The sequence below is a fragment of the Vidua macroura genome, chromosome 2, assembly GCF_024509145.1.
Source record: "Vidua macroura isolate BioBank_ID:100142 chromosome 2, ASM2450914v1, whole genome shotgun sequence".
NCBI classification, from domain to species: Eukaryota; Metazoa; Chordata; class Aves; order Passeriformes; family Viduidae; genus Vidua; species Vidua macroura.
The window spans coordinates 8,788,229-8,809,749 of record NC_071572.1 but is presented as its reverse complement, the minus strand read 5'-3'; the positions used below and the strand labels follow the sequence as shown (position 1 = coordinate 8,809,749).

The window sequence follows — 21,521 nt, the reverse complement described above, 5'->3', positions numbered from 1 at the left end:
AACAGAGAGAATTTTGGAAGGAATTTAGTGAGGTTTGAATGTACCAGACAAAGAGGAATGTTAGATTACTCTTTGAAGTTTCCATGGACATTGAATGACTGGAAGAGAAATAGTACTAGTGATTTTTTATCAACAAAGATCAGCATGACCTGCATCTCAGTCCTGAGGTGATTAAAGAGACAGGTCTGGGCAGAGGTAACTCCTCTGTTCTTTCTATGTTACACTTCAGCTTTAAAAGTTATATAAAGTGGCAATACATTTTTTAGCAGAAAACCTGACCAGTTGTAGAATTTATTCTATCCTTTATATCACAATGAAAAAGTCTGTTTCAACAGTTTATATGTATTTGAGTTATGAAACCTTATATGTAGAGATGGTAGAAACCTATTTGAAAGAGAACTGGGGTCATGATTAAATGGTTAACTTATTTCCCAAATGAACGAGAAAGGAAACAGGGTGCTGCAACCTTTTGCTCTCACTTCCTCATGAGAGAAGCCGTAGAGGCTGTCCCCGAGAGAGCAGGGCTGCTCTGCACACACATCTCAGGCAGCCATGGGGAACTGGGTGGAGAATGAAGGACTGTCCATCTTCGTCGTTGTAAGTCCAACTTTTATTGTGATTTGTATCTAGTGAAAAGTTCTACGGAAAGCTGTGCTGAGCAGTTCTCACTGTGCCAGTGAAAGATGCACCTGATTATGCTAAAACTGGGGCAGCAAATGCAGGGAAATGCTTCAAGGGAATCATTTTTAAGGAGCTCTCTGGTATTTCAGTTGCTGTAGGCTTCATTGTTAACTGAGAAATGATCATGTATTAACTTTGCTTTGTTAGAAATACTTTAGTTAAGCAACAACTTTAAAACTCGCTTAACTATGTGCACTTCAACAGAGAAAGCAATTTAAACAATCACCCTCTCTTGCATTTTTATGAACAGAAGTGGGTGCAACTGAAAGCACAGTCTCTTGATATTGTAAAATTTTTATTAATGTCAGATTCAAGAATTTAGAGCAGAGATTCATGAATCCTTCATTAAGACAGCTACTATTTTAATTGAATTTGTTTACACTTTGCATAGAGGGGCTGTAAAAGTAGGTTAAATAATTCTGATCAAGATTTTAAAGTATGGAAAATCCCAGTTGCATTTACAAGTGTTAAAGAGTAAGCAGGGCAGTTCTCCTTGTAGAAAACTGAGTTTATAGTCTAGTGTTTTTTTTTTTTTTATGTCACGGTGTAAAGGTATATCACTAGACATATAGTATGTACATATACATATATGTATTAAAAACATATACAAAACCAAAATGTAAGAGCAGTTCAGATGTTGCGGTTACCTTTTGTTAGTAGATGTAAATTTAGAGAGGAAGAAAAAGAAGGTGTAGAGTTTGTATATTTTTGGTGACTGAAATGTGAGCATCTTTATTCCAAGGAGTATTTCTGCTGCTATGAGCAGTCAGTACTTGCACATGACCTTGTAATTTAGGAACATAATCCCAGAGCTGTGGCACTTCAGTGGTTTGAAAGGGAGTGACTGTGTTTGCTGTCACCTTCAGTGACTTGAGGAAGTTGAAATTGCCATGAGGTGAATTCTGGCTTTTTTTTTTTTTTCCCCACCGGAACTGAAATATTAAAAGAATTAATTAAGGGGCCTCTATTTTGCTCAAATAAGGAATTTGGTTTTTGAACCTCAAAGCTATAACAAGGTGAGGGTAATAGGGAAGGAAACTAACAGACATAAAGAAACCAGCTAAAAGGACAGACCACTGGAAACCCTACCCAAGTGTTCTGCTTTAGCCTCTACATCTTTACAGTACACTGAACAGGCAGAGGGTTGTCCAGTGCTTGACAGAAACAGGTCAGACACAATTCCTACTGATGTACTTCAACAAAACAGAAACACGCTGCCAGAGTGTGCCACTGTCACTTTCAATAAGTGTCCTAAGCACTTAATCCTGAGATGAGCTTGGTGTTTTAATGAGGACTTGGGGATTTCCTATATACTGCCTTACCTTGATGGAAGTCCCTTCATTTCCCAGTATTTATTTACATTTTCAGTATTTGAAAGAATCCCAAGTTTTTTTACAGTGTTATTTGAGCCAAAGAACTAGCAAAATGTATGAGTTAGGAGGGGCAAGGAACACTAATGCCACCTTTTCTGGGGTTTCTCCCAGTTCTCAGACTTTCCCTCTGTTTCCATACACCACTTAGTAAAACTACTTAGACTGAGTGCAGTGATATAGATATGTTTAAATATGGGATGTGAAATCAGCCAACCAGCTCCAGGAGGGCAAATATCCAGATTCATTATGACCTTTTTTGCCAGGTGGACTTGTAGCTGCCTAAGAGTTAACAACATGTCTTTCCCTAAAAAGCCTGCACCTCAGGATGTGTAAGTGTGAGAAAATTCTGCAGTACAGCTACACAGAAGCCTGCTTTGGGGTAGTCTACATGCTACCAAAGGGCCTGTGTTGAATATTCCCTGCTGGCTGATTTTAGACCCTCTTCTTGAATTCAGCCTTATGTGTAATTTAGCCTATCTAAATTAGATGTCAAGCTTCTTTGTCACAGCTTCCAAGTCTTCCTCTCACATAGGTTAATGTGCCTATGGAACTGCCATTTGGAAGAGTCTCTAACCTTCAATGGTATTTAGAGATTTAACTGGACTCAGAATTAAACACTTGTAATATGTCAGTCCTGATACAACCAACCCTAAACTCCTTGACCTGTGAAAACATTTCAGCTGCACATTGCTGTGTTTTGGTCTATTGCCACTCCTGTTCCCCGTCTTCACAAATCAGAGCCTGTTTATACCAGAAAGATTTCTATCAACCTTGCTGAAAACTTTATACCCTGCAGTACATCTCTCTGTACAAACAGGAGCACAGGGAAGTAACTGACTCTTGTCTGAACTGTGTAAATTCAGATGGAATATTTTCTAACAACAAACTGTAAGCCTCTTGTTTAATTCTCTTTCAGCTTGTGTGGCTGGGCTTAAATGTCTTCCTCTTTTGGTGGTACTATCTTGTATATGATGTCCCACCAAAATTCTTCTACACCAGAGTGCTCCTTGGCGTAAGTACAAGACATTATTATTCTGTCACAGACAATAACACAGCAGTTTTGAATAGTTTTAGCTGATCAAAACTGGATCTAGTGGCTGGAGCAGCAGGCTCATGTAGAAGTCACATGCAAGCAGGTAACTGCAGGCAGATGTTCAGTGCTTCTGAACAGAAAGCTGGCACACAAAATAGAGAGATCCCACTCTAAAGATGTTTTCAGTTAACGATTATGCTCCTAGTAATTAAATTAAGCATTAATTGTGGCTACTTTATTAAGCAAAAGATGAATGAAATATTGCCGTTGAACTGTTGTGCAGTCATTTCTCCTTGCAATTATTTTTCAGAGCATGAATAGTTTATAAAGACATTGGCTCTGAAAAGCAATCATCATTCATATATTCATCAAGAATGTGAGTGGTAGTCAGGTAGTGAAGTGATCCTGGATCCTGGGCTATTCCATGTGATCCAGCTGGTTAGTGCAGCATTATGTGTCCTACTACAAACTTGCTTCCAAAGCTACCACAGGTCACAGCCAATTGACAGGGAAAATCAATTTGTTCACATATTTTAAAACTCTGATCTGAGGCATAAAAAGCAGCCAAAGCTTCAGATTACAGAGCACAGCATTTTGCCGAAGGTTTGCAAAGCCATGGTTTAATTCTACAAAGCATGAAATCCCATTCTACATATGGCTTCTGGTCTGTGGATCAAATCCTGTGCTTTGCAATCATGATGCAGTTGCCTTTGAAGTCACAGAGACTCGTGCTTGGATAAGCAGAGCTCAGTGTAAAACCAAACAGCTGTGCTCTAAAACCTAAAAGGTCTCAATCCATGCAAGGAGAGCAAATATTATTTTTCTACCCTTCATTGCATTTTGATTAATATGGTCATTTTTTTCTTCATTTTGAACAATTCAAAATTTTTAAATAAGGGTGTAAAGACTAACATTAAGGAGACAGATTCCTAAAAGCTGAGAAAACAAATTTCCCAAGATTTCTTTACTGACAGAGAACTTAAACCACAGATTCCTTTACTGACAGAGAACTTCTCTTATAAGCTGTCCATAACCCCCACCAAGTGAAACCACAGACTCTTTACAGCCTTGGGACACAAAACCTCTACTAATGGCTTAGGTTTACACCTGTGTTTGCCTGTTGAATGCCAGACATGACAGGGAGCTTTTTATACAACCATATTCATTCAAAACTGAAGACAGGAGGTGTCTGTCTGCAGGAGTGTGTTCTGCCTGCACATGTGTTTCTGACTTGACCAGAGTCAAGTCAATTCCTTTGAACATTCACAGTGTAAATGTGAACTCCAGATCTCACACTCTTTACCTCTTTACACTCAGTTATGATATAATACATAAATGAAATCTGTGCCTGTCCATGCCCAGGATAATGTCTTAGGTAATGCAATTAATAACAGCTTCTCTCTAATTACAGCGTGCTCTGGCTCTTGCAAGAGCCCCTGCAGCCTGCCTGAATTTCAATTGCATGCTGATTCTGCTGCCAGTATGTCGAAACCTGCTCTCCTTCCTCAGAGGATCAAGTGCGGTAAGATGAAGAAAGAATTTCAAAATTTATGAAAGATATTATCTTTCATACCTAAACAGACTTGCAAATACACCCAGAAACTTTGTCCAAGTTCCCCAAATACACCATATTTTGAGGATGTCCTTTTATGAGAAGCAGATAAGCCTGGAGTTTTGCTATGAGCAAGACTGAGGTCTAATGTCCATGGAGTATCTAGAGCTCTGTTGAGAGTTTAGCTTTGAATTAGTCTCCTTCCCTTTGCAGCTGCCTCCTGGGCATGGTCCTGCCCTGGATGCAAAGTCCATCTTTTGGCTGGCAGAAGCTGTTGTGCTTGCACACATCCATTGTTTGTCACTGATGCTGCACCCACTTAGAGAGGGAAATTCTTGCCCCTGTCTGTCTTTGCATGCTCAGTCCTTAAGGTAAATGTAGTCTTTTATAGACTTTCAGAATGGGACTTTTTTTCAGCTGGCTCAAAATGACATTCTTTCTTGTCTCAATTGCATTTCCATCTCAGATGAAATAGTTCACAGGCCTTTTGACTTTTTCTAGCTCCCAAATCCAGATGTTATAGACAGTACTGAGGAGCTGACACTGAGGAAGGGACAACTTATCCTAAGTGACAGCTGGAGAGGCTTCCTATGATAGTACTGACTCTATCACACTGCCAAAATCTAGATTTCTGGCTATTACAGCAGAAATAATACAAAAATGCAGGCCATGGTCCAGGGAAAAAGCAATATTCTCCTCAAGTTCATTAATTGTCCTTCCAAATGTATAATGATTTTTCCTTTCCTTCTGGACACTGTTAACATAAACATGATCAACAAACCAGTTCCCAGAAGTTGCTTTTCATCTCTAAACCCAGTATAAATTTCTCAATGCAAATGAGACAGCCTGCAGGGGCTGAAAACACAGAGCAGAAGAGGAAGTGATAAAATAGATGCAGTGTTTCAACAGTCCTTCATAAGGGAAGAAAGTGGGATATGAAGCAATAAGAAAAAAACCAGAGACACAATAGGCTGTACTTCCATCTAGTACATGCATCCTCACAATAAGTGTGAATAAATGAGATGTGCCTGCCACATTAAGCTCTTAAATTACATTTATGAGCAAGGCCAGTGCTCTAGCCTTTCTAAGGAATAACACTTAGGAATATAAATTTAGAAATACATGTTAGGCTTTCAGTCTTTTCCTGTAGTCCTTCAGATCCTGAAATGCTACAAAACAGACAGCCATACCCTCCATTCATGTAAAAGGAGAAAGGATAGTAAATAAAACTGTAGGGTTAAAGTTGTTATTCCCCAGGCAGATCAGCAAATATCAGCCAAAATCCAGAGCTGACTCCTCTGGCTGCAGAAGTCAATAATGAACATAAATTTAGAAAGAATTAATGTTGCTATGGATGAATGCGACTGGAAAATAATGATGAGCCACTCATCATATGAGGCATTTTTGAGATTGCACAGGTGAAAGCAGGCTGGGCATAGGTCTTCTGAGCTCAAAGCAGAGAAAGAGCTGGGGATACATATGGACACTACTGGAAGGCCAAAACCTGATTCTGAGTTGAGAATTGTATTCCAGCTGAGACTTCGTGCTACTTATCCTGAATTGCTCCTCTCCTAGCATGCATAACCTAACTTTTCCAACCAAGATCTTGGGAAACTGTCCCTCTTTGTATTCAAACTACAGGGTCAGATCTTCTGCCTTGGGCACTGTGGTAGAGTCACTCAGGCTACACCCAGATAAAAGTGAGTTCCAGGCAGGGAGATACAGCTCCATTCCTGCTGGCAGCACACTCTCCTGCTGATAGCTGGGAATGAGGAAGCAAAGGGCTCTGAGGGTGAGCAAGGAGAGCAGGGAGGGGCATCGAATAGGACTCTTAGGCAGCTGGTGTTTGTTTAGCTCCAGTTGCTTTTTTGCAGTAAATTACACCTCAGGAAGGATGTAATTTTAGATCTTAAGCAAAACACACATGGCCCAGTGAGCCACTGGCAGTGGCAGTGCTGTGGTGGCCTTGGCACAGGGGGACAGCTGCTTATTCCTGTTGTGCTGCTGTCTCTAGTTAGCTATGCTCTGCAGGCAACAACTGTGAGGGTCTATAAGAAAAATCATTTAAATGTCAAATAACTTATTGGAAGAGTAGTGATCTTCCTGATGCATTGGGGTCAAGAAGAAGAAAGAATTGTTCGAACACAGCATTCAAAGGAAATGTACTAAGTCTTGCCCTCTCCATCCTGCCACCCAGAAATCACATGTTACAAAGTTATTTGGTTTTAATTGAAAAGGGAGCTGTGTTGTGTTTTGCATGCCCATCATTGCTGTGTTCACTGTTGACAGTGAGCCCCATGACTGAGGGCGGCTGGAGCCCTCTGCCATTGCTTGGCCTCACTTCTTAGATCAAGTGGTTTTTGCAAGGGAGTCAAGCCCTGCCTCTCTATGCTACGTTTTATTCTACAACCTTTTTTTATTGTTTCTCAATATAGGTGATACAAAAAGGCCAAATTTCTCCTGCTCGTTATTGTAGTCTGAAGTGATTGTGGCAGCCCCAGAGTGTTTGCCTCTTGTGAGGAAATACTTGTGGTAGTTTGCACAGTGTTTTGTTCCCTTATCTGGTCAGCAAATGCAATGCAAACATACAGCACATGACAATCATGCCTTTTATTGTGTGGAGACAGCAAATATCAGGTTTACAGGGACTTAAGGTTTTAGGAAAACTCCCTGCAGCAGAATTCATATGGGGTCTGTTAGGAACCCATCATCATTAGTAATGAAATATTATTGTTTTTCTTGAGAATTAATTTCTTTGGTTTGTATCTGCAGAGACTTTTGCTGGGTTTTTCTGGGGTAACTCCAAAATCAAGTTGTAAGTGAATGCCTGGGAAGTAAACCCAGTATTTCGGGGAAGGAATGCCTTCATATCACTGCCATAGGTGATGTGATTTGGGGTGGGAGCTCCCTGAGACAGTTACACCCAAACTTTGCAGCCTGTTTCTAGATTGTGAACCACAATAGGATCCTGGTGCTGCCAAAGCAGTCACTCTGCCATGGCAGACTGATCCCTTATTTTGTTTAAAATATGACATTTAAAACAGATAAGATGTATTCCTTTGTAATACCGGATGTTAATTTTTTTCTCCTTATCAAATACTTTGTTTCAGGGGGATGTATTAAAACAAAATCTGGAATTCCTGTTTTCTGAAAGACAGGGTGAAATATTTTTGTCTATATTCTGGAATTCTAAATTTTTCCTAGCAATGCCACCAATTTTCTCAGGCCTTCTGGTTTTGTCCCTACCTTTAAAATGTGTGCACAGACAACACAAATAGTCTTTAAATACCTTTTTCTTTCTACCCAAAGTGCTGCTCTACCCGTATCAGGCGACAGCTGGACAGAAACCTCACCTTTCACAAAATGGTGGCCTGGATGATCGCCCTTCACACTGGTTGGTACTCTAATGTTTCTTTGTTTATTGCTTTCTTGTGTATTTCACGTGGAATCCAGGTGGCATCAAAGTTCTTAAGGATATGGGCAGAGACCTGATTTCATTAAAGGAGTCAGTGTGTGCCAAGGCTTAAATCCATTTCCAGATATGTGCCAACTGTCAGAGAGTAAAAAATAAGAAAGAATACTTTTATTTTGAACAGTCAGTACCATTTATGATAGTTTAATAAAGGGTGATTAGCAATGTCCTGAGAACTGGATATGCTGGATTTAATTCTTGTTTAGACTTACTTCTTATCTGGCAGGTCTGAAACAAATAATATAAATTATTTTTTAAAAAGTATATAAAAAGCTTGGACCTGTTTTGAAGATAAATAAGTATCTGCTTATAGGGGGTGGTTCAAATTTTGAAAAGCATTGTACAATTTTACCCTACAAAAACATATAGTGGAATTCATGTGAACACTTTAGGTGGTTTAGGTTTTTGGATGCATTCAGCCCAGCAAGAATATTATTAATGATTATTAGCAAAACTACAGAACAAAGCAGCACTAACAAATATGACTCCAAATAAATCCAGATTCAGTTCTTGGCTCTTTTACAGAAGTCCTGGATGAGGATGATCCTGACAAATAGTTTAAGCCATTCCATGTTTCAGTATCCCATATGTCAGGGTACTACTGCTTGAATTTTTGAAAGCCTTTGTTGAACAAAAATATACTGAAAATTTCCCTTTACTTCTTTCCCTCCCTCACCCAAAAACTGTAAAATTCAGGTGGTAAAATTTTAGCAGTAAAACACATGAGTGATCTGCAATTGTGATGAAGATGGCAAGAGCAGCAGAGCTCTTAAGCAGCAGTCGACAAATGTGACAGAGTTTCAAATGTTACCCAGAACTACAGAGAACTTGTGGTCAATGCTGATTACTCCTTTCCTGTCACTCCTAGCAATTCACACCATTGCACACTTATTCAACGTCGAGTGGAGTGTGCAAGCCCGTGTTGAAGAGAAAGGCACCCTGGCAGCTGCACTTTCTGGCCTTGGAGACAAACCAAAGGAAAGCTATGTCAACTTCTTCAGACAAACCATTGCTGTAAGTGACATCAGACTCTGAAGGGTCATCATGACATTTGTGTAGGTGATCATATAAGAGCATTTGAGCAGAGTGCCTATTTCTGGTGTCCACAGTCTGGGTTTGGGCCATCTTGCAGAAAAACCTTGTCGATTCCATTCTTCTATATTTGCCAGTAGTATCATTGCTGAATTTTGGTAGTTGCTGAACTTTGGTAGCACTTTAAACTTTTCTGCCTGAGGATTTCAGAGTAGTTCTAAAACATTATAAGCTACCTATTATAAAACATCTAAAAACATACCCTGTAAAGCAGTGTTCTGACTTACACATGGCACTCAGAAAGGTACACAAAAGTAAAGGGAAAAGTTTTGAAGTTGGGTGGTTTAAGCTCTGGTCAGTGGGGAAAAAGAAAAGAAGGGACTTCCCTACTTATCAGAAGAGCACTGAGCATCCAAACTCTGTGTGAGTTATGAGTTCCACAGCTGTACAACACCAGAGGAAAGGAGAGTTTTCATTTAGCTCCCAAAATATGGACGTAGGACTCCAGCTCTGAACACCAGAGCTGTGCAAATGTATTCACCTTCCCCAAAGCAGTCCTGCTGAGCCATGGCAGAGTAAGAAACCATGTTTGGTGTGTTAATTAACAGGAAACACACTCTCTCTACTTCCAATTACCTTAGTAAAGGTAAATGTGCAGTGCAACAAAAATGAAGTGGGATTTTGGCATCAGATGACTTAAAGACTTATAACAAGGTAAAGGTTTTAGTGAGGGATGGTTCAACTGGCTGTGTGTTGGTGCAACCCCTTCCTTATACCTTAGGTGTGCAATTATTTCACAGAATCCCGTTGGGGGCCTCTATGTGGCTTTCACGTACTTGGCTGGCATCACTGGGGTTGTCATCACACTGGCCCTCATCCTCATCATCACCTCATCCACCAAAACCATCCGGAGGTCATATTTTGAAGTATTTTGGTACACCCATCATCTCTTTGTCATCTTCTTTATTGGCCTTGTCATCCACGGTGCTGGGTGAGTATTTGCACTTATCACAAAATATCTGATAACTACTGAATCTTTATTAAAAGGCCCCCCATGAGTACAGGGACTTGTGTCACTGAGCAGCAGTTGTTTTTGAAGGCACTGATGGGCCAGTAGAGGCTCTGAGAGTCAAGAGGCTCTCACTGGTACTTGTAACAAGCTGTCCTCGCACAGGAGATTTCATGTGACTTTGGCACACTTAAGCTTGCTATCACTCAACTTCTTCTGATATCTTAATTGCAAAGCTCTTTTCCAAGGTTTCTGTTTCTAACTGTGAATTTACCTTTCTCTCCTAAAAGGAATTGCATCACACACATGCATGTAAGGAGATCTCAGTATAAAAATTACATAGTGTCTAGAATTTTATTGGATAATGAAAACTAAAATAATATAGATTTATGTTTCAGGCTTGGATGAACTTATAATATCAGCAGCATTTAAGAATAGATTTTTAGGTGTTTCAACTTAGAAATAGGCATTTGTAAAGTTTTCTAGCTTTCAAATGCCAAACATCTTTTTCTGCTGTTGCTTCATTCCATATCTTCTTCTGAAAGAGCTGAAAAGGCTAATGAAACAGTTTTAGCACTACACAATCACAATTTTAGCACTTAGAAAAATGAACTTTAGATCCATTTTATAAAACCAAAGAACTGGTGAATAAAGAAAAAAGACTCAAGTATCCAAGCTACATTTAAATAGTTCATAATTACACTACATTACTCATTTTAAAGTTCTACATGCAATAGAAAGTGTGCTTTAAAAATGCCCAGCAAAAATGACTATTCAAAACCACTTCCTTACAGTCCATTAGTGCCATTAACAAAACAGAAATCAAAGTAAAACAGGAAGAACAAAAATAGAAGGCAGATGGGCATCACCCCCAGCATATTTGTCCATTCCAACTTTCATAACAAGGAAACAGTTTGAGCAAAACTTGTGGAAGGAAACAAACAAGTGGTTCATGTTTTCTGCAGCAAACATTGTATAGTTACTGACACAATGTCCAAACTTGCCAGTAATTACTACACAATGCTATCAGAAAGCAAGCATTGCCCTTTCCAGAGATCAGTGGAGAGCATATATTTTATAAAAGTTTAATTTATATTTACTTCAGTGTTCACTGTACTCCCACCATCTTAATTGTACTGGAATCAAAAGGCAAAGTTTGGGCAGCAGTGGTTGTCAGTGAAGTTCAGCTATCCTTTGGAAGCAGATATACATAGGAATATTCTCATCTGTAGAGGGAAGGATGCTTTCCAGCTGTGAGCTCAGTGACCTCACTTATTTGGCCTTCAAGGTAATAATGACATTTTGAGTTCAGAGAAAATATGAGATGGGCTTGTTACAATCATGGAAGGTATCTCAAGGGTGCAGAGATGGATGCCATGGAATGAGTATGAACTGACAGTCTCAAAGCAACGTGTTAGGAAGAGGCATAAATACCAGTTTATCTCAGGGGACAGAAGGCTGTCACACATATTCTCATTAATCTCTATGAACATACATCCTTGTATACACAGAAAGCTGAGTCAAAGGTTAGTGATAGCATCAAAGGGGCTGATTCAAGAAAGATGGAGAGAGACTTTTTACAAGAGCACAGAGTAAAAGACAAGGGGGAATGGCTTCAAACTGAGAGTAGGTTTAGATCAGACATTAGGAAGAAATTCTTTGCTGTGAGGGTGTTTGAGGCACTGGCAAAGGTTGTCCAGAGAAGCTATGGCTGCCCCATCCCTGGAATTGTTCAAGGCCAGGCTGGCCTGGACTCTGAGCAGCCTGGTCCAGTGAAAGCTGTCCATGCTCATGGCAGGGGGGTTGGAACTGGATAATCTTTAAGGTCCCTTCCAACCCAAGCCGTTGTGTGATTTAATTCTGTAACTCTACAATAATTCTTGTCTGTTACAAGCTGTTACGGCACTTTTGAAGCACTGATGATGTTTTGTGCATGAGCTCTGCGTCACAGACAAATGTCCCAAATTTCCCAACACAGTAAATGTAAAGAGGAGAGGGTACAGAGGTGCAGTTCACTCTTTGGGACTTAAAGGAAAACCTTCAGCCAAAAAAGCAGTAATTACAAGGCTATACTGCTGAAAGCTTAATTACAGTACTAGAAAGAGCATCTACACTGACTGATAAGGGGAAATAAACTTTTTCTTTCTCTTCTACAGGGCACTGACATTGTCAAACCTTGAACAGAGCATAGGGCAAGGCAAAAACCCCCAGGCCCCCTTTCCCTTAAGCAATGGGGTGGGCAGTGGAGGAAATGGGCTCCTCCTATTCCTGTAACTCATCCCAGAGGTGGCTCAGCTGAACTCGTTGTCATTAGTGGGGAAGTGAAGTGTAACTGCTGATGTTCCTGCAAATTGCAACTCGTGATGCTGCTGGGACAGTGTCACTGCTTCCCTTTATTTTTCAGACAGGATATTAATCAAACATTTAATGAAGAAGAGGTTCATTAGTAATATTTATGAGCAATATCTCTCAACCCTGTGCAGAGGTTTTGTAAAAATCCTCTGAAAAATCTGTCACACAAAGCTAGGCATGCATATGGCTTAGGTACCATGGGGGTTTTGAAATATCAGAAATGTAGTCTAGTCCACAGAAACTGAGCTAGAAAAGAGAAAGAGAAGTCATGGGGAGAAGATATCAAAGAATCATGTTGGCATAAAACTGAACAGCCTGATCAGAAGCAGACTGTCTCTAGATCCAGCAGATCTTAATCTGAATTTTTCTACTAAGATCCTGAGGTTGGCAGAACTCCAGACAGAGGCAGGAAATAGTGAAAAAGAACAAGCTTTTGCCCCTTGAAACTGAAAGTACCTCTCTGCACCAGTTCTGCTACTGGAAATACAGCTGTACTAGATCATTCAGGATTCTTTATTTGTTACTAAAACAAACAACAACAAACTAATAAACAAAGAACCAACCAAGCAAGAAAATTGAGGCCAGATAATCAGCTGATGCAGGCTGCTATAGCTGCAATAACTGCTTGTGTCAAAAGCATCTGTATTCATTCACAGCACCTGAACAGCTGCTCCACAGCATTAGAGGGAGAGGAGGGGCCAAAGGAAGAATGTGTGTTGGAAAGGGATCTCCAAATTTCTAAAATAAACAGCAGAAATGGTCTCTGTAGTGGTCAGTAGCAAATTGATTACTTGTCCATTCCAGATTTTGGTTGTTTTGGTTGTTTTATTTCTTTTGATCAGGTTTTGTTTTTTTTTTTTTAATTGAAGAAAAAAGTAGGCTAACTCAGAAAAGAATGAAGCTTTCTATTTGTGACCACATCCTGGAAGTGGTAATGGACATAACTCTCAGTTCTTCACCTAATCTTGAAATCAGGATTTTATCCCACAAACTTCCCTCCCCATTTTTATTTCTTTAATGGTAATTTTGTGGGTAGATTAGAGCAGTAAATCTGTATCAAATCTGTAGCAGTGCAGAAATCGACAACTCCATATAAATAGAGTAGTACATAAATAGAATAACAATAAGGAACAGATACTTTCATTTTAATTTTAATTGCTTTAATGATCTTTACTTTTTCCCCAGTCGTATTGTACGGGGACAGACAGCTGAAAGTCTGGCTGAACACAACCCAGAGATCTGCTACAAGAACTTCAGTCACTGGGGCAAGAGTGAGGCTTGTCCAATCCCCCAGTTTTCAGGGAATCCTCCTATGGTAAGAACAGCTGGCTTGTGTGTGAATTCAATTGAAAATATTTACAGTTTTCTATTTTTTCTTAATAGAAAACCAGTAATATAACCCTCAGCACTTTTCAGTGGCTGCTTTCTTTGCATGAAGCAAGAGATTTGGACACAGTGGGTTGCAAGCTGAAATGGACTCCAGACAGACTACACACTTCCAGTGTGCTGTAAAATAAGCACAGTTCACAGACAAAGCAAAAGAGCAATTGGTATCTGAGAACTTTTTATCCAAAAAGTAAACTGCAAAGTAATGGCTCCTGGAGATATCTAGAAAGTGCTATAATTCTCATAATAAATAGTTTAATATTATTAATGGACTAATGGTCATTGGCAAGAAAATAAGCCCTGGAATTCACCCCTGGAAATGTGAATTTGAAACTTCAGCTTTTATTGACTAACCAGGCTGTTTTTTCTTTCACATTTCAGAATGACCTGTTAACAGAAACCACATCTTTTCCTGTAGTAACACAGACCTGAGTCAATAATACCTTAATACCACATTTCACTTCGTTACATTCTTCTTTAGACAGAGACAAAACTACTTGCAGGAAAATACCTTGCTGTAACTCTAGTAGAAACTAAAAAGCCAGCTGCAACACTCAACAGAGAAAGAAATTCCCTCTCTGACCAGAATTCTGAAGCTGTCATATAGCTTAAGGATTCCCAAATCTGGTTATTAAAGAACACAGATTACTTGAACTTCACCTCTGCTTATAGAATTTCCAGGATTTGATTTGATCTAAGTTGCCATCTTGGCTAGTGAAAGGTGTCCCTGTCCACAGCAGGGGGTTGGAACTAGATGATCTCTTCCAACCCAAACCTTTCTATGATTCTGTGATCTTCACCAGCTGACTTGTTTTCTTCTGCTTACAGACATGGAAGTGGGTGGTAGGTCCCATGTTTCTGTACCTGTGTGAGCGGCTGGTGCGGTTTTGGAGGTCACAGCAGAAGGTTGTTATCACAAAGGTAAGTGCTGATGCTGCACTTAATACCAGGCAAAGCATCACCTTCTTCTCCAAATGCTGCAGCAAAGGCAGAGGCTCCTACATACCCAAGTTATCAGTGGAAGGAATGTTCTGACTGCTGTCATGATGCCAACATCTAACATCCAAATGTAGCCTCTAAAAGTGAGAAAGAGGAGGAAGTTAGCTAAGGCACAGGACTGAATCTTAGGAAAGAAATGGATTTTCTTTGTATTGGGTGAAAAAATCCACAGTGTAGAAATTCTACAGACTTGAGACTAATTTAAGACACAGAACAAATGACCCCTGAAAACAAGTTAAGAACATGTTTTCTATGTATCCAAATCTAATGTTGAGCTTCCATTCCCACGGTGTGTTGCAGAGATATAAACACTGATCCTGAAATTCTGACAGCTGAATTAGAACAGAACTAAGCTCAAACATATGATAACTATCCTGGCTTTTCCCAGTTCAAATCATAGCAGGGTTTGGGGGATGACATTAGGTGTTTCTACTGTGCTCTATAATGATGCTGACACATTGGAAGGCTCCCAAATATCTGTGTGCTTTTGATAATTTTGCCAAAATCTCCTGTGAGCCACTTCTAGACTATATTTCTATGGTGTCTGTTTTGTGCCCTGTTGGCAGAAAATTTCCTTCACAGTCCTAAACACCACAGTTAATACCTAAATTAAGAGATAGAGAGACTTGATTCTCCCTCTTGCAAATCTCTTTTGAAAAATGAAAATAATTTTGGCAGACAACTTAGGATTAAAAATTAGAGTGACAGAATTACTGTTTTTACTTCTAGAAGATTGTTTCTAAAGGATAGCCAAGGTCCCACCCAACTAGAACAAGAAAACATCCATTTTCAATGGTACTACCTATCCAATATCTGTAGGATAGCCTGTGCTTTTGCCCCTGTATTTACAATCAGGCCCATTAATTCTGTGCTCTGTGCCACTGGGTAAGGTCCATCTGGAATTAACAATGTGCTCACAGAGATCTGGTGATGTGTTACAAGATGTGCCAGCCTGGCTTGTCCCCTTTGGAGTGACTGCAAGTATGGTGTGAGAAAACACTTCAACCAAAATATCAGCATCCTCTGCAGGTTTTCATCTGCCTGCCAGGTGCTGTTGCTCACTCTCTCTCTGCTGGGAAGAAGGTTTCACCTGCTTTCCTTGCTCTCATAGCAGAAATGATGTTAGTGATGGTGGATGTAAATACATCAGTGAGATACATCAGTGAAGACAGACATTTTCTTTTCCTTATTTTTCCCTTTGCCCTTCTCACTGTAGGTGGTCATTCATCCCTTCAAGACAATTGAACTCCAGATGATGAAAAAAGGCTTCAAGATGGAGGTTGGACAATACATTTTTGTCAAATGTCCAGCAGTCTCTAAACTGGAATGGCATCCATTTACACTGACTTCTGCTCCAGAAGAGGATTACTTCAGCATTCACGTCCGTATCGTAGGAGACTGGACAGAGGGCTTGTTCAATGCCTGTGGGTGTGATAAACAAGAATTCCAGGAGGCGTGGAAGTTGCCCAAGTATGTACAAAGAGTCTCCATGGTAAAATCAAAAAACAGCTATGGCAGTTTAAATATTGCTCAAGCAAATACAAACATTAAATGGTGACACAGATGTGGGTCTTAGGTGCTCTTTGCAGTTTTTTTTCTATCAACTCCACCTCTCCATTTGTTGACTAGTATTCAGTCCAAATATGCATGACAGCAGAAAAATACCTTTTAACTGTAATTTTAAATGGTGTTCATAAATATTCACTACTGATTTAATTTACTTTCAATTCCAGGATAGCTGTGGATGGCCCCTTTGGAACAGCAAGTGAGGACGTGTTCAGTTATGAAACTGTGATGCTGGTTGGAGCTGGAATAGGGGTCACCCCCTTTGCATCTGTCCTCAAGTCTGTCTGGTACAAATACTGCCATGATGCCACCAACCTAAAGCTCAAGAAGGTATTGTGTCCTCTTTCTCAGACCCCTGTAACTGTTCAAAGGCCAAGAGCCCAAATCAAAGCAGGCACAGCAAAGGTGATCTGGCTCCAGGCATGCATGAGTCCTAAAACAAGGAAGAGTCCTGTTGCCTCTCAAGGTTAGAAGGAGGAAAAACAGGAGGATCTAAAGCAAAAATATAATGAAAGGAGAAATCGTCTACAAACCAAATCACACATGCTAATCCTGACTGTGGCCCTGGGGATTTCCAGTTGCAGTGGAAATGGTGTTCATCTACTTGAGAAACACAAAGTTCAAGGCACTAATACAGCCCGGGCAAATATTGCATTCCTTCCCCCAGCACAAAGAGAAAGTTTTTTTGTAAGAAGAAGAGCAATGGCAGCATCCTCCTCTCCCCTCCTGCCCTTGGAAACTCCCTGTGCAGAGGTGTGGGGTCACACTTTGCAGTTATGGTCTTATTCAGAGAACAGAACTGGTTTTTTTACCTACTTTATCTTGCTTGCCAGCAGACAGAAAGCAAGTTCACCTCTAAATCATTTATTTATGTCCTAACAAACTGTTTTACAAGGAGATAAGTGGGGAAACATTGCAAATTAAAATTGTGGGAAAGAAACAGGAAGATATTTCCTTGATCTTGCAGTCAGTCATTCAGCTTTATAACCCTCTCAGCACCAAAATTCCTGATTAGCTTCAATAGCATCCTACCCATCTACTGAAGTGTTCAGGACATTTTTTACAAGAAGTCTATAATCCTCACTCTGTCAGCAGACATAAACCTGGAAAACATAAGTGCCTGTATTCCCTGACAGCTCGTTCTTGTCTCTTCCAGATTTATTTTTACTGGCTTTGCAGGGACACTCATGCCTTTGAATGGTTTGCTGACCTCTTGCAATCTCTGGAGGCTCAAATGCAGGAGAGGAATAACGCAGAGTTTCTGAGCTATAACATCTACCTTACAGGCTGGGATGAAACTCAGGTAACCACACAGTGGAGGATATCACTGCCATAAAACTGAGGTTAATGTCAGAAAATTTGTTTTCATAACTATTCAAATGGTCTTTTATCCTGGGCATCCATCTGGCTCTCAGAGGTTTTGTGTGCAGACAGGTGTTATCCATCAGGAGTTACATGGGATCAGCTGTTTATGTGCACTGATTTCCTTTCTGGTTTCCTCTGGTTGTGCTCTGTGGGAAGCAGGCTTTGTTCACAGGAGGAACCTCAGCTGACCATGTACAAGTCTCTAAAACGGCTGATGCTGCCTAAAGCATGTAACTAAGACCTTTAGGAACCAGGGAAGCCAATGCACAGAGCTTGAACCATAGCAGCATATTTATTTCAGGGCTCATGAGTTCTCTGGTCCTGTGCTGGTAGGTTTCTGTGGGGATGCAAAGGAGCAGACACTTGAGAATGTGGGATTGAGTCAGGAAAGGCTCTCACTCTTACTTTTAGTGATGCTTTATATTACATTTATCTCACAATTGCAAAATTCACCATGTGCCCAAAGTGCTGTAGCTCAACTAGAGAGACAGGGAGGGGGAGCAGCAAGAAGTTATCACATATGCAGTGTCAAAAAAAAGGAAGGAAAGAAGAAAAGTCCCACAATTTTTTCCTTGGGGATAAAGTTACTTGGAATTTTTTTTGTCTCATATAAAAGGGCTACAGAACTCTGTAAGGCCTGAGCTTATTCCTTTAACCACATCTTCTCTCCTGTGCTTTACCTAACTTAGCTGGTCTAGCTGGAAGTTACACAGGCAAGACCTCCTCATATGGATCAAACCTTCCAGAGAACAAACTGGCAGGATTTCATTATGGTCAGGAGAGTCCTGTTATTGTATTTGAAGGGAAAGGATTTTTTAATTTGCAGTCCTGTCTTAGAGTTCTTAGACTAAACCTGTTAATTGGGAAAAAAACCCTACCATTAATTGCTGTGTTCAGTGTTTCATAGCTTTAACTCTTGAGATCACCCAGTCTGGGGAGAAGGAAGGGGTAGACACTGATAGTCAGGATTTTATCAGTCTTAGCTTTCCTTGCAAAACACCATAAATTCCATAATCTCATTAGGGAAATAATTCAGTCAGTATTGACATTATTATTTTTTAACCAGAACACAATGCTGCTGTATTTATCTGTCCTTTGTCTTTCATTTCCCACAGGCCACTCACTTCGTAGTGCATCATGAAGAAGAGAAAGATGTGATTACAGGACTGAAACAGAAAACCTTGTATGGAAGACCTAACTGGGAAAATGAGTTCAAAACAATTGCGGGGAAGCATCCTGGGTAAACCTTTGCAAATTTATAGTGTCTGGGACTTCCTCTATCTAATGGCCATACACACCATACAGCACAATCTTGTTCCTTTGGCTGATAAAGTTTGAGGAGCATTTTTTTTCCCCTACTATCTCCAGGTGTTTTCTGTTCTTTTTTCAGCCGTGGACATGACCTATGATCTTGAACAAATTATTTTGACCTACAGTTTTTTTGAAAATCATTCCTTTTTCACAAGATACTTCTTGGATTGTCTAATTACTAGCAGAAGATATAGGAAAAAACGAACCCTATTCTTCTAGCTGAAGTAAATAGGAATATCAGATGGTGTCTAAACACCTCCAAAACCACTTTCTACCTCTAGAAACCAAACCTGAACATGGATAACCTTTAGCTAGCTACCCAAAATTTGCAGGAAAAAAACCAGAACAGCTCCTCTCAAGAATTTGTGCTGTAAGCTCTTTGAATCTCTATTTCTTTGATTCAGTGAGGTCAATAAACCTGTCTTCACTGACTAAGGCTGAGCTGAGATTTAGCCCAGCGTTTGTTTTAGAAGCAGCAATAAGTTTGAAGGGGTTATAAGGTTTAGGGGATAGACATTCACTTCTACTTCAGTTCCTGTAATTGGGAAAAAACCTTGCATCTATAGAACATAAAAATGATTTACATGGAGAATATCCAGCTGCTCCATACCTAGTTCCTGACCATATTTTCATTTTCTTAACAGCTCCAGAATAGGTGTTTTTCTCTGTGGCCCTGAGGGCCTGGCTGACACACTCAACAAGCAGAGCATCAGCAACTCAGAAGCTGATCCACGAGGAGTACACTTCATTTTTAACAAAGAAAATTTCTAACTCCCAAGCAGGTGGGAGTCATTAAAAGCAAAGTCTAAAGACTGAATCTATGTTTCTGTTTGGAGTCTGGGAAGGACAGCCCAGCTTCTAAATTTCAGCTACACTAACGCAGGTCCCTTTGTTTCTTGGGAATTATTTTGGCTCTGTGGTAGAATAAAAGAGTCAAGTTCTACCTTTGGGAAGTTTTCACTGCCCTCCATGTGCTGGCTATTTAGTAGAAATCTGTTTTCTTTGTGTGAGGGGATTTCCCCTCAATTAACTGCCTTTATCCTCCTATTATTTGCCACACTGCTGAAGAGTGGAAGCTGCCATTTGCTTTTGGGAGCCAATTCACACCCATAAAGCTTAGTGCTATTAAATAATAAAGCATTCTGGCATAATGCTTGCTATTAGGAAGCAGCTTCTCCTGGCTGCAGCCAGTCCTTGGAACAAGGGGAGCTGGAAAAGGGTGACTGGAAGAGGAAAACTCCTTACAAGAGGAAAACTCCTTTGTACACCAACACCTTCCAGGCTTCCAACATAAGTCGTAAACATCCTCTCCAAGAGAGAACGCATGCAGCTGAAAAGAAGCTGCTTCTCCTCAGGAAAATGAAGAACTGAAAAGGAACCACATGGGCTTCTGAGAACCAGCCCAGCTGCAGAGGGGTGACAAGGACAGGTTCAGTCCAAGTCCTGCACCTGGTGTGTGGGTCACTGCTCGGCTGCTTTGGACATCCTCACTTCCACATCTTCAGGCTCATGGTGCAGGGAGCCATGCAAGAAGGGGTTCTGTGTTTCCAAGGCTGCCATTTCTGGTTTTCAAGGCTGAAAAAAGCTGTTGCTGAATGGTTTTAATGGGTACTTTCTGAAGCACTCTTAGATGCAAACTGTGCCTTTGGCCCTGTTGCTCAGCTGTTCCTTTTTGATGGTGAAACAGGCTTTGAGAAAGCAATGGTCACTTCATTCACAGTTATGGAATAGCTGTGAGTAAAGTTTCTGATGTGCACAAGACTCCCATACACAGCACAGTGCCTCTGTGTGGACATTACAGGTAGCAGGTTCTTAAAAACAAAACAAAACAAAAAAACAAAACAAAAAAACAAAACACAAAAAAAACCCACAAAAAAAACCAAAACAAAACAAAAAAACACAAAAAAAAAAAAAAAAAAAAAAAAAAAGGAACCAAAACTTTTAATACTGGCAAGAGAAGAAAAAAAAAGGTATTAAAGCCGGCAGCATAGGAAAAAAAAATTGAAAAAGCAGGTGCAAAAGCCTTTGAAAAAGCCACAGTTCAGTATACCATGTCTTCTGTTCATCCCAGTTGCCTGCTTTGTGACTTTTAAACTCCACAGCCAAGCCCTGCAATAGCTCCTGCACAGCACAAGACCTTCCTGGCAGGTTCTTGCAGCCACAGAAGAAAGCTGTGGTCTCCTGCAATTTCAGACAGCTTTGTGCAGCCATCTGGTTGCATGTAGCATATTTTACACCTCAGCTTGCCAGACAGGATATGTGTTCTCCCTTTACAGCATTTAAAAATGTTATTCAGGCTCTGAATGCTACTTCAGAAAGACAGCCAACCATTTCCTATTTATTAATATCAGTTATCAACAAATGTTGGCAAAGACCAGCTCTTGGTGGGG

At 40.2% G+C, this 21,521-nt stretch overlaps 1 protein-coding gene across 1 annotated transcript; it reads left to right on the top strand.

Moving 5' to 3' along the window:
• The first annotated feature begins 551 nt into the window (after positions 1–551).
• Positions 552–20,967, top strand: LOC128803351 (cytochrome b-245 heavy chain). The gene is made up of 13 exons (XM_053970228.1): positions 552–597; positions 2,971–3,066; positions 4,499–4,609; positions 7,949–8,033; positions 8,980–9,125; positions 9,944–10,134; positions 13,690–13,819; positions 14,719–14,811; positions 16,106–16,359; positions 16,623–16,785; positions 17,612–17,758; positions 18,936–19,060; positions 19,776–20,967. The coding sequence occupies exons 1-13, from the start codon at positions 553–555 to the stop codon at positions 19,900–19,902; spliced, it is 1,713 nt and encodes a 570-aa protein (XP_053826203.1). The 5' UTR covers position 552; the 3' UTR covers positions 19,903–20,967.
• Positions 20,968–21,521: the final 554 nt, after the last annotated feature.